The sequence below is a fragment of the Haliaeetus leucocephalus genome, unplaced genomic scaffold, assembly GCF_000737465.1.
Source record: "Haliaeetus leucocephalus isolate CR32 unplaced genomic scaffold, Haliaeetus_leucocephalus-4.0 Scaffold251, whole genome shotgun sequence".
Classification (NCBI taxonomy): Eukaryota; Metazoa; Chordata; class Aves; order Accipitriformes; family Accipitridae; genus Haliaeetus; species Haliaeetus leucocephalus.
In genome coordinates, this window is record NW_010972687.1 from 8,180,200 (window position 1) to 8,207,072 (window position 26,873).

Below are 26,873 nucleotides of genomic sequence, written 5' to 3' on the forward strand. Positions count from 1 at the left end.
GGGGCCCGCGGCGCGGCTCGGGTCGGCGCCGGCTCCGGCTGCGGGCTCGCCCTGTGCCTCCTGGCAGCCGTGGTGCGGCGTGCAGGCGCTTGTCGGGAGCGGGGTCAAAGCGGGGCCGAGAAAACCCCAGCTTATTGGCCTTTTTTGTCGTTGTGAGTGCACACGCGAAACCCCCGGGGAGAAACCGGTGACAAGCGGAGCGTTGCTGCGGGTGGCCGGCGTTGGGCACGCCGCCGACGCGGTCTTGCGGAGCTCTGCCAGCCTGCGCGGGAGGCTTCAGCGGGGAAACGGGCCTTCGGACGCGTAAATGAAAACTTCGGAAATAGTCGCGGGAGGCAACTGGGAGAGCATTAACTCTTCCGCTGCAGCATCTCTAGTTTTCATGCTGGTTTAGCGTCCCTGCTGCTGCATTCCATTGCTTGTCACCCTGGCCGTTTCCCTTTGGTGTTTGACGCTTCCAAGCTTGCTTTCTTGGTCCTTGTGAGTCTTCTGGCACTCGGCTGCTTCAGGGTTATAACATGTCCGGGGACCTGCGCTTAGTTTGCCTTAAGCTTGTGTTGATGCCCAAACCTTTGAATAAAAGCCTGTTCTCTGGGTGACCTCTAGCTCGGTGTTCAGGAACGGTCTACGTTGTCAGCTGCTAGGTGTTGCTTGGGGGAATAGGGAGCCCGTTGGCTTTTGTATCAGAATGTCTGGCACAGTCCTCTTCGAAGCTGAAGGCTTTGCTGGGCTATATAGCTCCTTGCATTTGGAAGCAGTTTTGCGAGTCTGATTGTTATTACTTACCTGGTATTGAGGTATTCGGGTTGCTGGATTCAGTATCTCAAGTATCTGAGAGCTGGCTGATGGTTTCCAAATATTGAGAATCTCTGGTTCTAGGCTCTTGAGTTGTTGTAAATTCCCATTCTCCTGCAGCGGGCAGTGAGCCTTGCCACATTAACTATGCTGAGGATACTAATTTTCTCCTGTAATAAAAGCTCCTGTTAAATTCACGGTAACTGAACTGTGTGTTTTAATGCCGTAGGAAAAAGGTGTGGCCTTTGAATCTGGGTTATTGCTCCATGAAGTCGTTGCCAGTGCTACCGATTCTGTTGCTTAGACTTACAGTCTTACGCTGCTGTAACAGCAATTATTTGACCCTGTGGAGCAGAGAATCTTTCAATGCTAAATACGTTGTAGTTAATGAGCGTCTTTGTAGAGCATGATCTTAGCAAGTTGTCGCTGACCCTTTGGACAATTGTATGAAACTTATCTTTTGAGATTCCTCTGTGGTTGTTAACGTGAATTTGTCAGAGATCTCTGCCTGCAAGAACAACCCTCACACTAGTAAAAGGCTTATTTTATTTAAAGGATACTTTGTTGTGGTTATCAACAGAAGGTGAAGGAGCCTGTTCAGTGAACAGCAAAGTCTCAAGTTTTGATGAAAAAGTTCTCGAACAAGAACTGGTGGTTATCAGTAACCTACCAGGAGTGTGGAAGTATGTGAAGAGCATCCTTTACCTCCTACTTGTCTATAAGTATCTTAAGCATGCAGGTTCTGAGTGTAACTCTGTGGTAATACACAGTGACCCTGTGGAGCGTCTTGGACTATTTTTTGCTACCGTGATATTAAGAAACCCAGTTCCTCATATGGAGACATCAGGCATGTGCACCTTGTTTTAATTTCCTGCTAGTCTAAAATGGAGAAAAGACTGCTGGCTTATAGTAACCTTTGTGAAAGTGAATTAACATCTATTTTAAGAAAAGTTATTTGCTCTGAAAAATGCTGCACCACCTTCTTTGAAGAAAGTGGCTATCCTGGATTTTGTGTGTGCTGTATATTTATGTCTTGGGCTCGTGATGTAAGGAGTGTAAATGTCTAGTGCTCACAATGCTAAACCAGGGCAGAGACTTGCAACTTCGTCCTGTCTGTGTGCTCCTCCTTTGGATGTGCTGTCTTAGCAAGGCCACTCTGAAGGACAGAGATCACTCTCTGACTTAGGGCAGATACAGTGATGGTGTAGCTGGCAAATATAAAGCAAGTGGCAGGTTGAGGGAAAAATCTAGGGTTTTTCTGGAAGGCGGGGGGGCAGCTTTTTATTTGTGCCATAGAAAGTTGATTTGTTATACAGGATTCAACCAGAAAACTTCCGGATACAGTAAAAGATTAAGGGGACTATCAGCTTAACAGTTGTGGCAGGTTGACCCTGGCTGGATGCCAGGTGCCCACCAAAGCCATTCTCTCACTCCCCCCTCCTCAGCTGGACAGGGGAGAGAAAAATATAACAAAGGGCTTGTGGGTCGAGATGAGGACAGGAGAGATCACTCACCAATTACTGTCACAGGCAAACCAGACTCAACTTGGGGAAAATTAACTCAATTTATTAACAATCAACCAGAGTAGGGTTATGAGAAATAAAACCAAATCCCAGAACACCTTCCCTCCACCCCTCCCTTCTTCCCGGGCACAACTTCACTCCCAAGTTCTCTATCTACCCCCACCAGTGGCGCAGGGGGACGGGGAATGGGGTTTACAGTCAGTTCATCACACATTATCTCTGCCGCTTCATCCTTCTCAGGGGCAGGACTCATCATACTCTTCTCCTGCTCCAGTGTGGGGTCCCTCCAACGGGAGACAGTCCTCCACAAACTTCTCCAACGTGGGCCCTTTCCACGGGCTGCAGTTCTTCACGAACTGCTCCAGCGTGGGTCCCTTCCACGGCATGCAGTCCTTCAGGAGCACACTGCTCTAGCGTGGGTCCCCCACGAGGTCACAAGTCCTGCCAGAAAACCTGCTCCGTGGACTTCTCTCTCCACAGGTCCACAGGTCCTGCCAGGACCCTGCTCCAGTGCGGCTTCCCATGGGGTCACAGCCTCCTTCGGGCATCCACCTGCTCTGGCATGGGGTCCTCCACGGGCTGCAGGTGGATATCTGCTCCACCGTGGACCTCCATGGACTGCAGGGGGACAGCCTGCCTCACCATGGTCTTCCCCACAGGCTGCAGGGGAATCTCTACTCCGGCGCCTGGAGCACCTCCTCCCCCTCCTTCTTCACTGACCTTGGTGTCTGCAGAGTTGTTTCTCTTACATGTTCTCACTCCTCTCTCCGGCTTCCATTTCTGTCTGTCCCAGCAACTTTTTTTCCATCTTAAATATGTTATCACAGAGGTGCTACCACTGTCACTGATTGTCTCGGCCTTGGCTGGTGGCGAGTCTGTCTTAGAGCCAGCTGGTATTGGCTCTGTCGGACACAGGGGAAGCTTCCAGCAGCTTCTCACAGAAACCACCCCTGTAACCCCCACCTCCTGCTACCAAAACCTTGCCACACAAAGCCAATACAACAGTAAAAGATTAAGAGGACTGTCAGGTTAATGGTTGAGGTTGAGGATGAGTAACCACGTGGGAAGGTCCTCATACCAGCTCAGTTTGGCATAAAGCTTCTAATGATGGATGCATTGCTAGAAGAGTGCACCTCTGTTTGGGGAAGTAAATAATATTGGTTAAAATTACTATGTTGTGAAACTAATGTCTAAACTTTTTTTTTAAATAAAACTTAAAAGATTTTGTTTCCAGTCTTTTTCTTTGTGATTTCCCCCCCCCAATTTTGGGCATAACTCCCTCTAATTTAATTTCACTGATAAGGAATTAGACACCATAAAGAAGCATCTAGACCCATCTGAAGAGTTGAATCAGAGTCTGGTATTATGGTTGGAAAGGCAAAGTTCAGTCTGTATTGTACTAGTGTTCATAGAATCATCGCATAACAGCCCAGCTTGGAAGAAACCTTGACGGGTTGTCTGGCCCAGCCTTTCCTGGGAAAGGCAGCCTGGAAGAGATCATCTAGCACCCTGTCCCATCACATCTTGAAAACCTCCAGTGAGAGGGACTCCACAATGTCCCTGGGGAGGTTGTTCCAGTGAATGATTGTTATCAGTTTCTTTCTGATACTGAGATGAAACCTCTCCTTGTGCAGCTTGTACCTGTTGTCCCTTGTCTTCTCCGTGTGGCTCCTTGTGAAGAGAGAGCCTCCATCCTCTTTGTAGCTGCCCTTCAAGTACTGGACTACTGTGATGTGGGCCCCACTGAGCCTTCTCTTCTCCAGGCAGGAGAGACCTACCTCCTTCAGTCTTTCCTCATAGGGCAGGCTCTGCAGCCCTTTGGTCATCTTCATGGCCCTCCTTTGGATCTCCTCCAGACTGTTTTATCTAATTACTGTGGCATTTTGCTTGTTTGGGTTACAAAAAGTCTTGTTAAAAGTTTCATGTTTTTTGTTTTATTATTGTATTATTTCTTGAGCATATTAAATTGAAAGACTTGAAGCAAGCCTAGTCTTCAATCTTGCAATATATAAAAAGCTTTACAGTAGTCTGAGAGACTTCTTTTGGTGTTATGTTTTGATGTTAGAGTGGAAGATTTACTCACAAAGTTCTGTAAGTCAGCATTTTTTTAGTTCTTCACTGCCTTTTCCAGAGGAGTTTTTACTTAATTTCTGGAGATGTTTTCAATTTGAAACAAACCTCCTAAGAGGACTTTGCTGGATAATCCCATACTTTGACCTTTCAGATTGAAACTATTGTGAATTGACACAACTTTAAGGAGACTATTAAAGACTATCTTAAAGACTATCTTTCTTTAAGGAGAAAATGGACTCCTATTTTATAGCCTGCCAAAACCTACACTTTTGACCTTAATGATGTACTTTTTCTCTTTTACTGACTGTGTTGTTTTGTGATTTTTAGACTGTATGCTGAGCATTTGGGTAGAGGCTGTTTGTAGGTATTACAGCTCTTATAACTGCACCACTTAATGTTAACTCAGTTCATTCTTAGCACAGTGGCCAAACTGCATTTGCCAGCTCTTTATTCAAAAGGCCCAGTTGCAGAGCTTGCATTCTTTGCTGGTCCAGGCAAATTAAATTTGTTGACCATGCAGTAATAAGGTCTGTTCTGTTGAAATCTCTAAACCTTTGTTACTAAAATCTCTAAAAGGTTTTCTTCTTTCATGTACATTTGATGACTCGTGTAACATTTAGATGTAGTTCCTGAATACTACATTTTTGAGTTTTTTAGCTACAGTTTTTTAAGTTAATGTGGTACAGAATGTCTCTGGGGAATTTTATCTTATACTTGCTGCAATTTTCTTATTTTAAAATAATTTATTCCAATATCATTCTTTCAGCTACATAGTTATAAGGATTGTCCAGAGGAAGGCTGCAATAGGCAATTCTGTAATTGAGTACTGGCACACATGAAAACAAAATACCACAGAATAGAGTCTTAACTGCATATGTCTTTCTTTGGTGTGTTGCATGCAGTGGCTGAAGCCTTTTTTTGTATCTTGGGATACTGTGGTATTATTCTGCAAATCATGTAATTAGCCATGCTTTAGTTCACAAAATTAATTGCTTGAAGTTTGGAATTAAAATCACATGGACACACACATGCAAAGGGGAGGAAGGAAGATTGTTTGTGTAGTCTTAAATTTGCTACACTCTGAAATACAGCAAAATAAGTCCCTGAGAGTGCGAACTGTCTTTTACTATTTCCAGTTAGGCAGCTTTATTGTAAAGGAAGATAAGTTGTCCATCTATAGGTATTACTGTGTTACTGAGATGGTAATGAAGTAATGTGTTTGCATGCAGCCATAGTTAATGACAGAGATCCTTGAATTATAGCACAATTTCTCCACTTGCCCTCATTCCAGACCAACCAGAGCAGTATTCATCTTTGTTTTTTGTACTTCCTTCATTTCCTCTGAACTCCCATTAACTTGTTTCTTGAGGCTCAGATTTTTTCATTTAAAAATGAGCTGTTAAGCTGAAAGCAGAGGAAAGAAGGGTCTCTTGGAGTAAGTGGAGAGATTTGAATTTAGGACCAGTGATTGTGCTGCTGTTAGCTTTGTTTTAACATCTACAAGGCAGTTGAAACTTGCCTGGAATGAAAAATTTGAAGCACAGTTTAAATTTCTTATTTTGTCTGTTTGTAGGTGGGTGGGAAGTCTGCTGAAAGAACTGTGAGAGGGATAAATAACTGAAGTTTGCTGGTACAAGGTTATTTAGCCCAGTAGAAGAAGAGTTGCAGGGCAATGACACAAATTATATACTGTAAATGAGCTATAAAATGACAGAGGAAATTCTCTATCAGTAAGTATAAAGTAATATGTACGGGAGAACATGGATCCAGGTGGGGGGCAGCGTTGCAAGCTATACTGCAATGTGAAAGATTTTTCTAATTCAAAGTATTGTAGTTTAGGAGAGGGAGCTTGGAGTCGTTGGGAAAGTTACGAGTAGAACAGCAGGTCTATTTCCAGTTGCCATCTAGGAGAGAAGCAGTGTTGGGAATTACTGAGGTAGCAGTACCAAAGAAAATAGAAAAGGAATTGTTATGTCTTTGAAGGAATCTCTCCTTCCCATGTCTTGAAGTGTGTCTGCTCTTTTGGTCACCTCAAAGATGATAAGACTAGAAAAAGCACACTAGAGTAACGTGCATGATGAAACTTACAGAATGATTTATGTATTGGGAGAAATTCAAATTAAGGTTTTTGTTTTGAGAGGAGGTGTCTGCGGATACAAATGGAGTGTATATAGAACTGCAGGTGAGACTTGAAGAAGGCAAGGAATATTTATTGTTTCTTTTTTTTACAGAAATAAAGGGAGATAATTTCAGACAGACTTTGTGAAACAAGGAGAAAGAATGCTTTTTCTACAGACACTATAATTGACCTGTGGCCCTTCTTGCTGTAGGGTGACGTTGATGTATCAAAGCGTATATCTAATTGGACAGCAGTCTGGGTAAAGACATGGCAGCCCATCTGTGGATCTGTCCTCCATAAATCAATGCTTATAGTCTTTGATTCTAAGGGTAGATTGCCAGGTGGAAGGTATTTTGTTTTTTTCTTTCTTCAAATACGTGCGATAAGATATAAGTCTTTCATCTGGCTACTATGGTTACTCTAATGTTCATCCTAACTGAATCAAAACTACAGCCAATTTGCCTTTGCTGTGTTCCCATGTGTGCTACTTGGGCAAAATAGAAATAATTCTTCATTTGGCACTTCTTCACCCCAGACAAAATGCAGATTTGTGGAAATGGAAGTATTGATGGTATTGTCTCACTGGGTGTCCTGGTTTTGGCTGGAGAGAGTTAATTTTCTTCTTAGTAGCTGGTACAGTGTGTTTTGGATTTAGTGTGCGGATAACGTTGACAACACACTGATGTTTTGGTTGCTGGTATGTAGCACTTATCCTAAGTTAAGGATTTTTCAGTTTGCTGTGCTCTGCCAGCAAGCAGGTACATGCACAAGAAGTGGGGAGGGAACACAGCCAAGACAGCTGACCCGAACTAGCCAAAGGGATATTCCATACCATGTGATGTCATGCCCAGTGTATAAACTGGGGGGAGTTGTCCAGGAGGGCCGGATCGCTGCTCAGGCACTGGTCAGCAGGTGATGAGCAATTGCATTGTGCATCACTTGTCTTTTTCTTGGGTTTTATATTTAGAGGCATCCCTGCTCAAGGGGAGAGTTACTGGGCATGCAGTCCAGTTGCCATCTGTGGAGAACTCAAATTGGGCTCATCCAACAATCTGTCATTGGTAAAAGATTTTACGTCAGAATACAAGGTTTCAGTGCTCTTTGCAGCAGTAACCTCCCTCAGCCCATGAATTGCATGCCAGCTGCCACCCTCACCTGCCATGCTCCTTATGAAAGGGAATGGGGGAAACAGAGCAAGATTTCTGGTCTAGCTGGTAGTCACTGATAGCAGTTGCAAGCTGGGCTCCTTGTGGTGTTGTCTAAAGCCAGGGTCTGCTGCACAAAAACTAAAAATTAAAAAAAAAAAAGGTGAGAGCACACTGTCTCAGTGGGGGCCCATTAAGAGCCCACAAAATGTAGGAAACTATCTCTTTCCAAACAAAAGTCCCACTTGTTTGATGACAGATGATATGGATAGGGAAATTTGGTGAAAGCTAGAGAACAACACTGCAAAGGCATCTAGATTTTGCAGCATTGTTTTAAATCCATCTGTTAATACATAGATATCCAGTGTCTGGGAAACCAGGCAATGCAGATCTTAAAAATACAATTTCTGCTTTCCCAGTTATGAGTTCTGTGATACACGCTTATGAAAAACACTTTTCTAGAAAGCCTGCCTTTCTAAATGGTACAGTATAAATGAAACTAGTACTGATAGTAAAGTATTGTTGTGGCGAAAGTGAAAACTACTTAAGTATGTTAGCTCTGTATGATTTAGGGTTTTAACAATGGCTTGTAAAACTGGGCTTTTTTCTATAGTAATGTCTAGTTCTAATACCTGGTAATTTTAGTATTTACAGATGTCTTTCTCTCTAATAATAGCTCAGCTGCTGCTTCTGGGGAAAAAAAAAAATAAAAAAGGCTGGGTCTGTTGAAACAGTTTAAGCATCAGATTTCTTTTCTGATTCCTCAGTTTAGAAAGTAGTGTGACGGGCAACTCAGCCGACAGACTGCGCTGCTGCAGTAACCTTCCAGGGAAGTGATAGTGAGGTGGGGAACAGAGGGCAACATCTTCAGCTGAATACAGATGACAGAGTAACTATAAGACACAGAAGAACCACCTTGAAAAGAGGCTAAACTCGGTAGCTAGGAAAGAGCAGTCTTCAGTTTTCAGCATGATGTTCGTAAGACCTCAAGTAGATGGTCCACACAATTCCAGAGCTTTTTTTTGTGGTTTTGAAGAAAACCTGCATACCAGTCTATATATGCAAACAAGCAGACAAAATTGGGGTGTACTTGGAGAGGTAGTTAACAAGCATTCAAAGCATAGTCCAGTTCTTTTTAAGTGAAAGCTATTATGGCAGCGCTACACAAGATTGCTCATGTTTTGGTTTAGTTTGTTGGTTTGTTTTGTTGTTTTTTTTTCCCAAAGGGTAGGTGGTCTTTCAGCTCCTTAAATAAAAATGAGTCTGCACTGGGACAGACATATGGCAGAGGATTAAAATTGGATAGCTTATGCTATCACTGCTGCCAAGCTCCAGTTTAGTTTGCCTTTATATGCAGAGCTGAAAGTTTTGCTGGTATTGAACTGATTCACAAGCAGGTCACAAGCTTCTGCCCTAAGGGTGACTCGGCTTATTAGAGAGGTGTAGTTGCTGCATACCATTTTAATCCACGGCTGCATGTCTGTCAAACCAGTTAAAAATGTTTTTATACAGGTAGTAATTTCTGCAAATAATCTTTCTAGTATTTAAAATCCATCTGCAGTAATTATAGCCACCTGTTAGAATCAAAGTGAAATAGCCTTGCACTGAAATCAGAGTAGAGCTGACTGCTTTGTCTAGCATGGTCAGTGCTAGTGACATGTAATACACTGGCATATCTGGCAAGAAGACTTGTTTTAAAGTACTTTTAAGTGGTACTTAAAAGGTGAAATTGAGGTTAATACTAAGTACATAGAGAAGGTGGTCTCTGACTACTGCATTCTTGCAAAGTTCATCTGTTGAGAATAACTGATGTTTCTCATAGCCAGTGAGGGGCTCAAAAATAGATAAAAATGCACTGTTGTATTGCAGTTGTGCATTCAGATTCAAACAAAATTAGTAAAAATGAGGTCAGAAATGAGTAGTCACTTTTTCCACAGCAAGATTCCAATTTGGAATTAACACTTGTATAGTTGGTGGTGTAGTTGAGGTGTGCAAAGAGCAGATATGTTTCACAACAGGAGGTACAATTCTGTATTATTTATAATTTTGCTTTTTATGAAAGCATCCTGTTTTGAAAAGCTTACTCAGAAACTGATTTCAAAAGTTGTCCTTTATCCAGAGATAACGTCATAATTTTGGGGATGCAAATATGCTTGCTGCTCTAAGGATTGAGCTACTCTAAACCTTGAGAGAATTACTGGAATATATTATGTCAAGTGGTTTGTAGTTTAAAGAAAACCAAAGCTAGAGTTGCTTCTGCAGCCCAGGTAGAACTATCTTTGTACAGGTATGACTGTCCTTACTGCATAACAAAAAGCTTTATTTACAACTCTTCTACCACCAAGTGGATAGTTCTTTGAAGTTTTCTTTTAAAAAATGTTACAGACTTCATGTTTGCCACCTAAGCTTTGATCAGAGATCTTATACAGGCATTTCTATGGAGCTATGAATTAATTTGTATCTTAATATTGTGACATAGAATAGGCTTTTTTTCTCTTTATGTGCTAGCAACAGAGGCACACTAGCCAGGACTGTCACTTGTCCACTAACCTGAGTTCAGTAACTTGCTCAGCATTGCACAGGTGCTTCTTGTGAAAAGGATAGCTCAGTTTTGTTGGTCTGAGACCAGTGTTTCTGTAGTTCCTCACTTGATTGACTTAAAACAACATCTTTTTCAGCCAATAGTGTAAGTATAGGGGCCTAGCAGACAGAAGGCTTGCTTGCTTCTAGGGAACTTTGTCTTAAATAGAGCACAGAATTTGGGAAAATGAGGAAGGAAGCACATAATGAACTTCAATCTTATGCTAGATGTATTTTGGTTGAGTTTATAACCTCAATTTATTCTCTTTTATAATCACAATTTCTCTGCATTGACCCTGCCCAACCTGCTCCTCCTTAACTCCCCACAATGGCTGAATAAAGCCCCCAAAAGCTTAAATGCATTTTATCTTGGAATATGTTGACATTTGAGAATCAGTTAGTAGTGTTGGAGCCGTTGTAGTTACTGCTTGGGTTTCTGCCACTTAAACCCAATGACTTGTAGTGTTGGTGAATGGTCCTCTCCTCCATAGAACAGTAATAGACGGAGGTGACCCTCTTCTGGTTGTTGGATACCATAGCTGTGAGCTTTAAGTAGAGGTGCAGGCTCAGACTTCTAAATTCAGCTCATGTGGCAGGAGGTGTGTTGTCTCATGACCAACAACTAATGCCTATCTCTAATGGTCCTCTGCTTTCCTCCACCTTCATTGCTCTTGCAGCTATCTTGCAATTCACATTTTCCATTGAAGCTTCTCTTCCTTGTCCTGTAGTACACTGGAAAAATCTTTGAGAGAACATGAGACAAACAGTTTGTTCTCCATTTCAGTGACTTAATGTGAGCAAAATAGATTTTTCTTCATCCTGTCTTTTCTGGAAATGTCTGAGCTGTGTCAACACCCATAGTATTTTTGCCTGCGGCACGTTCATCAATACAGAAGGGAAAGTAAGTAGATGTCTTTAAAACAGTGTCTGGCAACATTAAGTGCTTTTAATATTTTGGTGGACTTGGGATGGGAGAGGGTAAAGCAGAAGACTGTAAAGTGTAATCCACTCATTTCAGTCAATAGTTTGGTAACTGCAATTCAGCTGTTACTAACCTGTTAGTAATCTATGCATGTGTGTTTGTGTAGGCCAGAAGCGAGCACCCAAGGCAGGAGAACAGCAAGGGTTCAGTAACAGACGACTAGAGGTGAAACAAGACAAAACTGAAGGGAGACCATCTTTCAGGGAGTACCGTACCTATGAAACAGAAAGACAAGCGGAATTCACGGTGGAAAGGTATGTATCATACATGGAAAAGTAAGGTGCCTCATGGAGGGTCTGCACATGGGTGGGAAGGGAAAGACCTAACCACCTTAAAACAGATCTAGTAGTCAGATGTGACTTGAAGACATGGTTGCATTATTAGTGTGTAGATTTGCTGCTAGACAACTTAGTTCATGCCTGTCAGAGCTGTAATTTCAGCTTCCTCGCACATTGATTTGGTGCAGTTTTGTTAAATGTTAGAAATGTAAGGCGAAACTGAAAAGTGTAAAGATCTGAAAACGTAACTCCTAGTCTGCAACATAGATGTTTATTTCTGAGCTTGCATACCAAGCTTTGCAGAACATGTGGTGCAGGTTCCAAGTTGAATGAAATTTACTGCTCAAATTGAAAATAAACCTTTGTCATGTTTACTACATATCAATTTTGCTTTCTTTAGAAGTACTAGAAAATTCCACCTAAACCTTTAATGCTTGAGAGTGTGGCCGTTCTTACTTTAGATTGCAATAGTCGGTATTTAACAAGTTCCCTGAAATTTTTAGTAGTTGCATATAAATCTGGGTTCAGACAGTGCAGCTATTGCCTGATAAAGTTGCTGAAGATTTGACAGTTTTAGAATGTCCTATTTAGCTTCTCTAATGTTTTCAGTGTTATCAGTAAACAGCTGAACTTTCTATAACTTTCTATTCCTGTTATCTGTAATAATTCTCCCTGAGTTTAGTTTATGTCCATTTTTAATGACAAAACTAATACAACTGTACTGCATGGTGTGTAAAGATGAAGTCTAAAAATTGTACAGTAGCTCTCACATACTGATGTCTCTCACAGCTGCACAAATGCAACCTTACAAATGTCTTTTCTCCTTGTTAACTGTTCTGTAGGAACAAAAATCTGACTACAAATCTTCTTTTTAGACCAACTGAAAGATTAGACTGCGGAAGGCCAATAAGAGGTCGTGGCGGAGGAAGAGGTGGAATGCGAGGTAGAGGAAGAGGTGGTGGAATAAATAGAAGTTTTGATGGCTCTGATCAAAGAGGAAAACAGGAATTTGAAAGACGTGGGAATGATAAAACGTAAGTGTTCTGTGTGCCACTTCCTACTTGGTGTACAAATAAACAATAGTCAGCACTGCAGTAGTATCTCTAAAGTATTCTGTTCCCTTCTTCTATATCCAAGTTGGCTGGCAAAAAGTCAATACTGATTGTAGTTTGAGGTCCTAATGAAAAAAACCTCTTAATCTCAGAAAACCCTGTTTCTCCTTCTAGAAGAATGAAAGCAGATGATAAAAAGGGTGGAGGTGGAGCTCGCAACTGGGGAACAGTTAAAGATGATACCAGGTACAACACATACTTGTGCCCTCCATAAATCATCATTTTCCATGGCCCACCTTTGATCACCATTTTCTGTTCACCAGTTTCATGTCCATTTTGAGCTTTATAAGCCTTGCTTTCTAGTAATTGTTGTGACGAACATATTTTTACAGTTTTCTGAACTTGTCTCCTTCATGCTGCTGAGATTAAATTGTAGCAAAGGCATGGTGATGTTTCTTCAGTTAAGACTGCCAAACTCTTTTAACTGGGGCCAAGTTGTTTTTTAACTGAAATAAGTTATGACTTTTCTCAATAGTCATGTAAGTGGGACTCTAGTATTTAAAGGCATTGCTACAAAATGCTGATTAAAAGATTGAAACTCTGTTACTGGGCTTAAAGTGTAGTCTCTTTCTCAAGTTTAATGGATCATTTCTAAATTGCAAAGCTGTAATACAATTGAGTGTGGCTCTGGAGGTAATATTTAGCAGACCCTACCACTGAAATATATTTTAAAGCGCACAGGAGGATTAGTAACAGCATGTGATGGCTTATGAATGGTCAGATTAAAAAAAAATTGGGAATTTTCAATTCAATTCTGTATTTCTCTTATTGTTTTCTGTTCAGATTTGCAAAAAGTTCACTGGAACTGTTGGCTTTTGTGCAATCTTTGCACCTAGCAATATGTTACACTTTCCAGTAGCTTTTGTTCTCATATACATCTAGAACTCTTTAACTGCAGGCTGATAAAGGACAGAGAAAAGGCAGCGCTTTGAACTTACAGCAAACTTTGGCCACGTACACATTAATTCACAGAAGTGAATTATTTTTAAAACTTGGATCATGGATTCAGGCAATCTGGCTAAAAGGTTGAAAAATACAGTCTTGATGGGTAATAATTTGGGGACTTGATATTCCAAATTCTTCTGAAAGGTTGTACTAACTACTGTCTCTTCTATAACATTTCATACTAAAAGTAAAAGATTGGTTAGTGTCCTGGTTTTGGCTGGGAGAGAGTTAATTTTCTTCTTAGTAGCTGGTACAGTGTGTTTTGGATTTAGTGTGCGGATAACGTTGACAACACACTGATGTTTTGGTTGCTGGTATGTAGCACTTATCCTAAGTTAAGGATTTTTCAGTTTGCTGTGCTCTGCCAGCAAGCAGGTACGTGCACAAGAAGTGGGGAGGGAACACAGCCAAGACAGCTGACCCGAACTAGCCAAAGGGATATTCCATACCATGTGATGTCATGCCCAGTGTATAAACTGGGGGGAGTTGTCCAGGAGGGGCAGATCGCTGCTCAGGCATTGGTCAGCAGGTGATGAGCAATTACACTGTGCATCACTTGTCTTTTTTTTTTTTTATATTCCTTTTCATTACTATTATTATTGTTATTATATTTTTATTTATTGTTGTTAGTATTATATGTTATTTTACTTTAGTTATTAAATCGTTCTTATCTCAACCCATGAGTTTTACTTTTTTTTCCTATTTTCCTCCCCATCCCACTGGGTGGGGGGAGGAGTGAGTGAGTGGCTGTGTGGTCCTTAATTGCTGGCTGGGGTTAAACCATGACAGTCAGGTACTCTGTTTTTTCAAAACAAAGGATCAGCTAGGTTAACATAGTTCTAAGCTGATAGCACAAAGCTAGCTGTCCAAAGGCACAAAACTAGCTTCTGTAGGATGTCAGGGAAGGTTGTGTGAACTTCGTAGAATACAAGAAACCTTGTATTTATTCTCCCTAGTTAATTTTTTTTTAGTTCAGTAGCATCCAAAGATATAAACATGAGATACCAATGCTTTCTTGTGATGTGGTGCATGTGGTGGAAGTGACGTTGAATTGGAGTTGTCTAAACTCTAAAAGCATGTCTGTGCCTTAATTGTCTCGATGCATGGAAGCTAGAAGGTGTAACTTTAAATATGTATGCTTACCAGTGGAATGAAAGTAAGTATGCTACTGCTCTCATTTAACAGTGAACTAATGTCTGTGTTATAGAAAATATGAACTTGGAGTATGAATTTTACCATTTTAGTAGTTGAAAAGAAACAAAAAGGCAACCCCAAATATCAGTGATGTACTGTAATCAAGTACTGGTATTTAGTATTCACAATTGAATGCTTTTCACTTTTTTTGATTAAAAGTATCTAGAAGTCAGATTTTCCTAACTCATTTTGTTAGTTGCTCAACTAGTCACTTAGTAGATCTAGTTTCTGCTTATTATCCTAGAGTTTTTCCCCTCTATTTTTTTCCCCTTCCAAGGAATTCTGGAAAAAAAGTGATGTATTGATCTGCAAGGTTTTTTTCTAGTGTGACCCATGAAGACTTTGTGGTTTTTTTGTTTACTGTTTTAGCGGGATGGAACAGACTGCTCCTATGGAAGAGACTGCAGAAAGAGCTGAGCAGCCAGGGGCATCTGAAGGAGAGCCTCGGAACAAGTATAGTCTGACTAAAATATTTTCTTTACAAATGCAAAGAAAACAATTGACTGTTACTGGTATACTTGTATTGGGAGGTACACTTGAAATGTGAACTGTGAAGTTTTGCTAGTGCACATATTTAAAAATAGAAAAGCTTTGTCTGTATTTGTGAGTCAAGAAAATCCATCCCTAATTCTGACTAAAGCTTGGTTTATACAGCTGCAGGTTGCATTTAATTGCCCAGTGATGCTTACATTCCTAAGATTTGGTGGTAATTGAAGGAGAAGCTACATATTGTCTGTTACCTTTTTAACTCATCTAATTTATAAACTCTACCCTGCTTTTTGAAGTTCTCTGAGAAAAAGGTATTCAAGGTGCCTATGTGATCAATTAAAATACACTAAGATAAAATTCTGTAAGTCAGTATTCATCAATCACTAATTGCATGCAGTTGTCATCTCTTCATGAAGGACCTCTGTAGTACTTGAAAAACTTGCTGGAAATGGTCTTGCAGTGAGCCTTAGAAGTGGAGAAATTGAGAGAGAAATCTGCCCCTTGTGTTCTGGCTTTTATTCTGATCACTCTCCAGTGAGAAGTTACTTCACAGCAAATAAACACTTACTTAAGAAAAAGTAACTGGACAATCTTGTCCAAGTAAGAGACTTTAAAGAATAATCAAATAGCATATGGTGAAATCTTCTAATGAATGAAAGGGGGTCAGTGCAATATGTCAGCCTTCTCTTCTGTTGCTCTGAAGTCTTTTTTACCTAATGATGCAGCTCCAGTTATTGGTGGCCTTGGTTCATTTCTTAATTATAAAACTGACTAGACTACAAAACCTGTTTTATATGTTTGGGTTGTATAACCCTGTAAGAAGTTGAGTTGATACAGCTTTGATTCTTTTAATTTTAAACTAGCTTTCAGTATATATCTAGAGGTGTCTATAGATAGGGAAGTCTGTCTCTGAAATTGAATGGCTATGATTGGATTTCCAGAAAACTGTTTCTAGACTAACTTAAATCAGATGGGCAGTATAGATAAACTGTCAAAAATTCAGTGTTTGACAGACAACAGTTATTCAGCTTTTTTTGTCAACCACTGGTACCTTTACTTGTTTCAGACATGTATTTGTTTCTATTCCAATTCAAGCTCTTTTTAAATGTGTCCTGACATCAGTTTCTTGTAGAGGGTAAGGCATGAGAAGTATATGTAGTGGAAAAGGCATCTGACAGAATATGCCAGTTGTCTTTAATTCTTTTCCCTTTCTCAGAGATCACTAGGTATTTGGTCAGACTGTGAGCCTTTCTGGAGATTTTAATCCTCTTCATGTTTTTTTTTTAAAAAAAAGCTTCATTTAGGAATAGTCCACTGAAATCTGTAAGATTCAAAAAAGCAAGTAACCTACAAGTACAAAATTCTGCATTGTATACTCTTTTCAGTGCAGTAAATATTGTCCGGAAGACTTAAATATCTGTATACAAAATATGAATTACATATACGTCATTGCACTTACCTGTGGGCATAGTATCAGCTTGGTGACTCTGGGTTTTAAAACAGAAGAGGAGACATTCTGCTAATAGTGCCTAGGTAATTAGGGATGGCTGTATGGCATACACCCTAGCAAGGTGGAATTATTTTTGTTGTTCTTTTACTATTTAAAAGCAAAAGCTGGTGGGGTATGGTTTTCAGGCTTCGGGATGTATTTTAAGGTCTTGTATGCTTAGGTTGCCCCTGCTCTCCAGAATTGCTGTCTTCTGGCAGGTAACACACCAGCAAAAGATTGTAGCTAGGCTACCTTCTGCTTTCGCTACAGCCTCAATACTGAGGGTGTCGGGGGGCGTGTTTGCTTAAGCTACTGCCAGGGTTGTTCTCATTTTGACCCTTAATTGCAGCGACTCAAAGGAATCTATTTCTTTTCTACTGCCTTATTGCAGTTGTGTCTTTGTATTGAGGAAGAGTTGGAAAACTTGGGTTTGTTTCTTCTTGTTCTCTTTCCTGTTGTTACTGTTTCCATTTAAAAGAAAAAAAAAAGTATTCCTGGAAGTTGGCAATAGTCTGTCTGCGTGGAGATACTGTATAGCTTTCTGGTGTGGTACTGGCTAATTTCAATGAACTCTGGAAAGGCTTCTATAGGCTTCTGTAACTTACGGGGTCTTGCCTTCAGGACTGTGTCCACATGGCTGTTCTTGAGCTTCCGTTTGCGAAGTATTGCAGGACAAGAGTTTCTTTGATACTTCTTGATACAAGTTATTTCTTTCCATGTCTGCAAATTTCCTTGAGTGTGTCAACAATATCTGTCTCTCTTTATAGCATCCCAAACTGCATGCTAATAGTGGGGTTTTTTTTGCTGCAAGTAGTTAAGTATAAAATACACAAGTACTACAGCAGTATAAGCTTTCCTCACAGCTGCTTTCTGTTGAACTTGTCTTTGCAGTCTGAACAATGTAACACACTCATGTTGACTGGTAATTCAAATGAACAGATTTTTCTTTTTATTCAGTATGACACATAGTCTCATCAGTTCCTATCAAAGGTGTTTGCAGAGTTAGTATTTATTCTGTGGGGTTTTCTTCCTTTTCCTTACACAGGACTTTATTCCCTTTTGGTGGAGCTATGTATTCTTCTGGTCATTTAATAGGAAGCTTTCAAAATTTGTCTTCATGTTTGCTGACCTATTTACCTCTCTTGTTTGGGGTTGTGGTGTTTGGTTGTTTTTTTTGTTTGTTTGTTTGTTTTTTTAATAGTGACATAGAGCTTTCCACAGACCAGGCCGGATCTTCATAAGTATTTGGTTCAGTGTTTTTCTTCTATAGTTAACTTGTACAGTTGTCACTTGGTCTTACCTTGTTTAACTTTCTGAATTTTGCTATAACTGGTGGTAACGCTCCTGTAAATTATGTCTAATAAGAAAGATTCATGTCATTGATTTCTGATAAAAGCTAAATAAAAATTTGCTTTGTGCAGCTGAATAATACAAAAACTGATCTGAAAAAGACCCACTATCATAATTTTTAATGATACAAAAATAATCAGCTGAATAACTGAGCTGAATGCTGTTCTTTTCTATTTGCATTTCTCCTGCATATTAATATGTTCACGTAGAGCAGTTCCTGCAAGAAAGGTATGCACAGTAAACAAGGCATAGCGGGAGGCTTATACTCATGCATTGAAAACACTGAAGCAGTACAAACTATTACTGAAGGCTCCCATTTGGTGTTTTGGTATGTACTTGCATTGTGAATTCAGTTTGTTCATGTCCAGAGGCTGCACTTAGGTGTCTGGCAATATTTTGTAAGTGTGATTGTTGGTGTGCCAAGGAGCTTATTATCTTGATTAATGAAAATGCTCACCAAGCAGTTACTAAAAATGGGTGAGGTTAGAAGGTAGAAAGTAATGCACAGAGTGCACTTCCAGGCAGGCTTGGTGCCCAAAATTACCTGCTACAATTGAGTCTTTGTCCAAAATGTGATATGCAGGTTCCTGTTGCTGTGCTTCACTAATAGGAGGTGTTCCGCTTGAGAGTCTAGGCTTCCTAAAACAAATTTGTACTGCTGATAACCCACCAGTTGAAACCATCCTTTGGAGTAAAAAATCAAACTGTACTTTGCCATTGAAAAAACCAAACATTTGCAGTGTAAATCTACCAGTATTTCCTGTAGAACAGGCAAGCAGTTGTTTTTGATAGATATGTACTTTTCAAAGCAATACTTGTGATTTGCTTTTCTGAGAGGTCAATTTGCTGTGTATTGAAATGTCCTTGTGTTGTCTTATGATCACAGAAATTTAGACCTGAAAGGGGCCTTGCTGACGCAAGGCATGACCAACCGTAACTGTGCCACTTCTCCTACCTGTCTAGTTGATTTTAATGTCCTGTACTGATAGAGATTTCAGTGTCGCTTGATGGTCTTTCCAATACTTTGAAAATAGAAACTGCTGTGGTTTGGGTTTGGGTTTTTTTTGATCCTGAGTGTCTTGCCTTAAGATCGTGGATATGCAAAATTTTCTTTCTTTTTTAGCATTATGTATGTTTCCTCCTCAGCATATCTTTAAAGGCTTCCCATGTAGATTACATATTTTAGGCCTCATATCTGTCTTGAAGTTCTATTCTGGACTTTCTTCCTGTTCCCATGTGGAAGACATTACTCAGTTGAGACCTTGTTCCACCCTACCAGCAGTGACATCGGTTCCAAACAAAACTGTTGATGTCTGTCCTTATAGTAGTATGCTGTTGCAGAAGGGACAAATGCTGTTGATTTAAAGTTAAGCTTGACTGGATTACCTGCAATACTCTTGCATGGTTTGGGGGGTTGGGATCCCTCTTCTGCCTTGCTAGTGGTTCTTTCTGTGTTTGGGTAGCTGATACTTTTGCCTGAGAGTATGTATTTCTGCTTGTCCTTTGGACTTTCTGGGGGTGGTTGTTTTGGTTGTTTGTTTTCAAATCACTTACTTGGTTGCTTTAGCATCTCGTACCACTGGTCAGCTCTTAAGTATTCTTGAACACTTGCGCTATTGCCCTTTTTTTTTTTTTTGCAAGTTTTGTGCCATAGAAAATGCAGTAAATGTATTATGTATTACACTGTGGATAACTGCACAGAGCTGGCCTTAAAGGTCGACTCAAATACTTGTTTTTCTTTTGCAAATTCAAAGATTGATAGCTACTTTTCAAGTACTTGTTGCAACCAGTTCTATATCTTTCTACAGCTCTTGCCAAGGACTGAAACAGTGTCTCCCTAATGTGGTGAAAACTTAATGGGAGAGGAGAACAAAAGACTTCCTAAAGTTCAGATATGCAATTTACTGATTCTGTCCTGATGTAGTGGCTTAGGAAGAAATTAAACCAATTTAACAGAGCCACTTTTTATTAGTTTACTTCCTTTTTTTTTCCTTCCTCTGGGTGCTTGCAGCTAGTCTTCTTTTTCCAGCACCTATTCCCAAAACTGAAGCTTCAGATAATTGATCAAAAATTATCTGACTACTTACTCTTGAGGACAACAAATTGAAATGTTTGGGGTGCAGTTGGTTCTTACACATGGAACAGTATCTGTTGGTGTTTTTCCAGAAGCAGCTGCATCTTTCACTAGTATCCTTTTTATTTAACTCAAGAAACTGGTTGATTTTTTTTCTTAACAGTCCTCCTAATATAGTTTCAGATAGTCTTAACCAGTATGGATCTACAAGCTGCTTACCAGTCTTTTAACCTCTAAATTCTGGTTGATACAGCTGCAATTTTCAAAATAACAGGGCGTGAGGACATGTCAGAGGGTAGGCATGTAGTACAGGACTTGCATATTTTTATTTTTCTGTGAAGTGCATTTAAAACTGTGTTCATCCTAGAACCAAAATTAAGGGCTTTCTTACTGTTCAGTTCTGCTTCTACCTGTCATATGCTGGGTGCTTCAGGAAATTATTGTATAATTTTGACTGGCAAGAAATAGAATGGTTCTCTGCAAGATCAAGTAGGAAGAGGGAGCAGGCCTGTTCCTGTATAGGCTAGTTCTAAATGTACAGAACACTCCCAACACATGTGTGTGTTCTCACGGGGTGCTTGTACAACTTCAAAACCAAAATGCACAGTTTGCTGAGTATTATTTGACTCTGCATCTTTCCATGATAAAATAAATTTCCAACTTGCAACTAATCAACTGTATATTTACATTGGAAAAATCATCAGCTTTTGGTAGAAGACGACTTGCAACTGCGATTGAGTGAGGAAAAACAAATCCATAGTTCTCCCACCAGAAGGGACCTAATTAAAGGGTTTTCTGGAAAAATTGATGTTAGGGAAGTACTTGACCAACTTTGACTGCTATTGCAATAACAGTTTTTTGTGGGAGAAGGGAGAAATGGTTTCTCAAGTGTCTGGGAGTAACCAGTGCAGGTTTTCCTGTAGTTCATGATATTTGACTTGTTTCTGCAGCAAACAATTATGGCGTTGAAGTGAGTTTTGCTCCCTGCATGTGATGCTGCTTAGTAGGGAATAGCTTTCTGCAAATATCAGGAAAAGGTACACCTGTAGTGTACCCTAATAGCAGCTGGTCCTGGGCAAGTCAGTCTTGGTCAGCCTCAGAAGAGTGTCAGAGGAGTCATTGAGCAGTGATGAGTGGAGAAAAATCTTCAGTTTTGTCTTATGTATCTTCTCTTATGAATACAGACGTAAAGCCTTAGACTTCTGTCTTTACAGTTCAAAAATATGCAAGGCAGACTTCGATGTACTCCATATGTTTTCCTTGAACATACCATAATTATTGCACTTTGTGACAAATTAAAACTGGACTAGGTTTAATCTGGTTTTGCCAGGTGACAAATATTGTCTCCTTGCGTGCTACTACATCTGACAAAAGAAATCAAAGAAGCATCTTGTGAAATTAACAAAGGAAATGTTAATTGCCTAGAAGATCTCATGATGTGATCGTCATGTCTTTTTGATGACGGAAAGCTGCACTGAAACATGAATCCATCTCATATTGTCATCCTGCAGTATGAGTCAATAAAACCATGCAATTGGGGTGTTTTAAAACTGCTTGGTATGCTTTTTTTACTATGGCTGTATTTGCTAGGAGTAGATCCACTATTGGGAGTAGGGTTGAGAATATATGCCAGATCAAAAGACAGACTGGTTTTGTCTAGAATCTGAAGTGCTTGAACTTACAATGAGACTGGATAAATACCAGAACTTACTAGAGGAGGCTGGAGAGAGCATTTGTTCATACGACTAATTTCAAACAGGCCATAAGTATATTTTCCAACTTACATTAATGTAAAACTTGCACATCAAGTTACTGTGGAGTAAGTGAAATTGAGGGTAGTAATTTGGTGAGAAAGATTCCAAATGTTTTGTTTAGTATCCTTACTTTAGAGATTAGTGTTCGTGTTCATCCTGGCATGTTGCAAGCTAATGGTTTTTACTTTACAACTATAAACCTTTAGAGTTGCTGAAGGAGAGCCAATGGAAGAAGTAGTTCAAGAAATGACGTTAGATGAGTGGAAAAATCTTCAGCAACAGAATCGACCAAAGCCTGAATTCAACATCCGGAAGCCAGAATCCACTGTTCCTTCCAAAGCAGTGGTGATTCACAAGTCAAAATATAGCGATGATGTAAGCATTGCCTCAGGAATTCTGTAAACTCTGCTTTATGCCAGGGTTAGGAAACTGTCTCTATTCTTTTTCTACTAGTTCTAGTATAATCTGAACAGACTAGAAATCAGTATCTAAGCTTTGTTACTGTAATGACATACGTGCCCCAAAACTTGCTTTAAACTTATCATCTGTTCATTTTCTTCTCTCAGATCATCACCCCTATTTTGTATGCAAATACATAATATATCAGGTTGTTCTACCTTATGGCTCAGTCTTAGCAATATAAAACCGTGTCCTAGCTGCTGCTGCCTATGTAGATCTCTGGTAATGCTGCTAGAGAAACTTGGTTTACTAAACACTTCTTATCCTAGGTTTGAATCCTGTTTAGCTGACTTGCCAGTATATACTTGCATGTATATATTAAACTCGGGTTTTGGCATCTGTTAGTCTGGATGCTAAGTGTCCTATTTCTCATCTGTGCTGGATACCAGCTTTCATTGTGCACTTGGAATATATGAAAAAATATTTATTTTTTTTAGTTGTTTTTTGGGGGTTTTTTTGGTTTGGTTTTTTTTTTTTTTTTAGTTTTAGGGTCCTGCTTCTTAGAATTAACTCTGGAGACCTTGTTCTGTAGTAATGTGCTTCCCCGTCCCCCTTTTCCCTAACTTTTATTCCACGATATTACTGGGATTGACACTTCAGGGAAAACTTCTAGTTTATTGATATGACGGGGAGAGAGGTGAAGCTTCTTTCACAGATTCTTGCTTATTTACATTTCACATTGTGGGGGTCACAGAAGTATGTGCATATCATCGTAGTCTAGCATGATGGAATTTTGATCCTTAAAGTCTGCATGCACGTATGAATACACATATTATCCTTTGTGTAGTTGTAATATTAACATCAAAACTTGCAGCTTTTTAAGCCTTAATCACTTTAGGTCATTGAGCGCTTCCAGGGACAGACAGTAATACTGAAGTGGCCTGCGTCCTTTTTAGTATGACTTTTGGTGGTCACAGTTGCTATTATCTCCTCTTCCTTTTCTGAGGGAGATGGTGGTAGGGGTGAGGAGAACATCTTTCACAAGCTCTGAAGAGAGTATGCAAATGTGTGAAGAGTGCATGCAAGTTTCTATTCTTTTTGCCCGTAAAGTTTCTTGGCTGGCAGTATCAAGGGACTTTGTCAAAATGAACATAGAATAGGAGGTACAGGAACTGCATAACATGGACAAGTCAAATCCCTGTGTTAGACATTGAATAAAGTAAGTGATTTATCACTGTATGGGATGAGTTTACATATATGTTATCATTACTACAGTGCACATTAAAATTGTGATGGGAAATAGTCTTACATCCACTAGCTACTAGGAATGCACAGAGTTAAAACAACAGTAATCTCATAGCTGCAGACAAATAGATAATAGATTGGTTAGTAGCTAAATACTGTGATTTACTGCGGCCTTTTAACCATTACTTGAATTGTAGGAGTAAGTAGCTTAAGCCTGATTCTCAAGTCACTTAGAAAACCTCGTAGATGATATTTCTGAAAAACCTCTTCAGTGTTACGGAGCTGGTACAGAAGATTTTGTTGCCAGGACTCTCTGAGCCAGCAAAGAACTATCCCAGGCATCTGGTATACTGCAATTGCCTCGCCTCTGTTAAATCCCTGTCCAGGTTAAGGCCTGTCTTCTATTCTGGATGTCATCTTGATTTATCTGCTGCTTAGTCTGTAATACAAGTGTACATGTGTATATGCATCGGGGGGGAGAAGGCTGTACATGGAAGCTATAGGCTTTAACCAGATCTTCTTTTTAGTTGCAAAAAGAAGACTTTGAAGATGATTTTCATGTCTTTCGAAGACCAGTGAATGACATAACATCTCAGCTGGATATTAATTTTGGGAGTCTTCCTCGCCCTGGCCGTGGATCAAGAGGAGCACGAGGTGGTCGTGGTCGTGGCAGACAAGCTGAGGGGGCAGGACCTCGACCAGAAGTAGTGGTAAATGGTTTTTATGGTTTTTGTTGTTGTTTGCTTGGGGTTTTTTGGGGGTTTTTTTTGGTTGTTGGGGGGGGTGTGGGTGTGTCCCACCCCCTTTTGCATACAATTACTGATTTCTGTAGTGACAGTCTTATTTCTAATTCCTGCCTCATAGTATGTTGGCCTGGTTATTTTGAGTTCATGACCCATATCATGTTCCTTAAAATAAATACTGGTTCAGGCTCACAACTCTTAACACGCAAATTTCAAAAGGTCTGATTACTAGTTGCTGTAATGGTAACTAGAGGAAAGGGTGCAATGAAGATTTGTTCCTGCAATGAGTTTTTATATAAATTGGGAAGTAATTTAAATGACTAAAAGCTTGTATCCCTTACAAAACATTTCAGTGTAGTACAGTAATAGTACTTTGATTACTGAGAGTGAGATCAGTAAATCTGGGATCCCATATATGAAGACAGAATCCTACAGAATGATACAACTGTTCAATATAACCATTAAAAAGCATTTGCTCACTGAAAAATGACATCTTTATTCTATATACTAACTGAAGGTCTCAGTTTACTTCTGTCTAGTATGAGTAAAATACTTTAAGGCTGGAAATGTAGAGTGATACGGAAGTGATTTGATGCATGTTTCATCTGAATGAAAAAGGCTCTTTATAATAACAGAGCATAGAGTTTAAAACTACAATCCAATAAGTGCAGTAGCCTTAGAATGTACAAAGATAATAATGCTGCTTCTAAAAACAGTATTTTGGGTGAGATTGCTTTACTTTTTTTCTTTACTTCAGTACTGCAGAACTTGTGATCTTCTGGTCCTCCCTAGGCAGTAGATCAGCTTTATAAATACATTGACACTGAAGAAATTATACTAGTCATAACTTCTGAGATAAATGCTTAGCATTTCTGTGATAGTGATGGATACAAAGCATTTAACTTGAATAGAATGAACACTTTTCAGAGTAAAATACATAAACATAGCTGTCAGGTGCTTTTGAAATGCATTCATTTTTATAAAGCTTCCTTTCTTACTTGATAGGTGCAGCTTGTTGCTCCAAATCCTGATGATCCTGAGGATTTTCCAGCGTTAGCTTGAAGAACCATCATGAATGGTGGTATCTCAAAGTAGCTTTGGTGCAACTGTGAAGAGACCAGTTTTATGCTGGTGTGGATAAAGAAAGTTGGTTTCTACTTGAAAAGCTGTTTGGGTGTTTGGTGTGGCATGATTGCAGCCCTCTGCTAATGGAGTTGGGTTCTGGAGATACCAGTGGACTGAGATCCTTGTCACAGGTTCCAGTGTCTGCCTCCATTTGTGAAAACTGTGTGAAGGCGTGCAGTACTTCACTACAATTCTTCAAATGAAGTTCACGAGTACAGTGTTTAAAAATGTGTATATAGAGATTATATCAAGTTCTCCATGACACCATGGTGAAATGTAAACTGTACAATATGGTCTGCAGTTGGGACTCTATTTCACTGTACATTTGAAAGCCGCTTTCCCTGTTTCTTTGAGTGAAGTGTGTATTTCACACAGTCACAAGCTGCAGTTCTTCAGAGTTTGGCAAATAAAAGAAAGTGCTTATTGGTTTGGGTTTGAGGTATTATTTTCACAAGTCAGAGTAACAGATTGAAGCTTTTGCTGTTTGGATGTGTCAGAAAAAAAACCTCAAACCCTAAACAGCTGACCTTACTCACCCAAAACAGTGAACATCTCTCTAAACAAAAGTGATCTATAAAATTAAGGCAGCACAGATGCTTTTAATTGATAGCTAACCATAAGTCTTACTTCAGTAACAAGATATAACATGCATCTACTTTGAAGATGTTGAAAGTGAAGTAAAGTAAGAATTTTGAGCTAAAGACAGAACTAAACTGTTAAGGAAGCTTTTAATTTTAGCAGGAATAGCTACAAACTAAAATATTTCATGCCTTACCAAGAAGTTTGTGTAGCACTGGGGATGAGGTGGGATGTCCTTTTCTTGCAGCTTTAACGTACTTCCTTACTTGAGTCAGATACCTGAACTTGTTCCCTGTCAAAGGGGACACTCAAAGCCGTTCTTGGGCATCTGAGAGAAACAATGAAATGGTGCTAGAAGTGATGAGGGAAAGAAATGAGAGCACAACCACACTGGAAATTTTGGAAGTAGTTGTCAGCCTGAAAGGAATCTTCAGATGCCTGCTCAACTTGAACTCATTCTTTCAATTTACTGGGAAAGCAGATTAATGTAAACTGTTTTGGGTTTTTATTTTTTTCCTTCCTGTCTGCCTCAGTTTGTTTTGTATCACTTCTAAGCAGTCTCCTTTAAGAGCAAATAGTGGATGAGACTTGAAGAAAAAAACTGTTTTCCTTTGGAGTAAGGTCTAAGAGTATTCAGAAACTTAAATTAACTCTTATCTCAGTGGTAAGGCTTTATACAAGTAGGATATAATAATTCTAGAAAAACTACTGACTCTTTTTCTATGTGCTCCAAACAGATGGTCTGCAAAGCAGTGCTGCCCAAAGGCCTTTTCTTACATTGTTAAATTACTTGGATGATGATTTGCTGTAACATGAGATTTTGGATTCCACAAGCTCATTTTAGTGGCATAGAGATGCTGTGACAACCTGTAGTAGAAAG

The 26,873-nt window shown here is 39.7% G+C and overlaps 1 protein-coding gene across 1 annotated transcript in view; it reads left to right on the forward strand.

Moving 5' to 3' along the window:
- The window catches only part of HABP4 (hyaluronan binding protein 4), a 26,144-nt gene extending 315 nt beyond the window's left edge, over positions 1-25,829 (forward strand). The window contains exons 2-7 of the mRNA XM_010568682.1: positions 11,324-11,471; positions 12,362-12,529; positions 15,116-15,199; positions 22,109-22,277; positions 24,074-24,256; positions 25,295-25,829. Of these exons, the coding sequence (XP_010566984.1) occupies positions 11,324-11,471; positions 12,362-12,529; positions 15,116-15,199; positions 22,109-22,277; positions 24,074-24,256; positions 25,295-25,351 (809 nt within the window). The 3' untranslated portion in view covers positions 25,352-25,829. The remainder of the gene's footprint in view (positions 1-11,323; positions 11,472-12,361; positions 12,530-15,115; positions 15,200-22,108; positions 22,278-24,073; positions 24,257-25,294) is intronic.
- Positions 25,830-26,873: the final 1,044 nt, after the last annotated feature.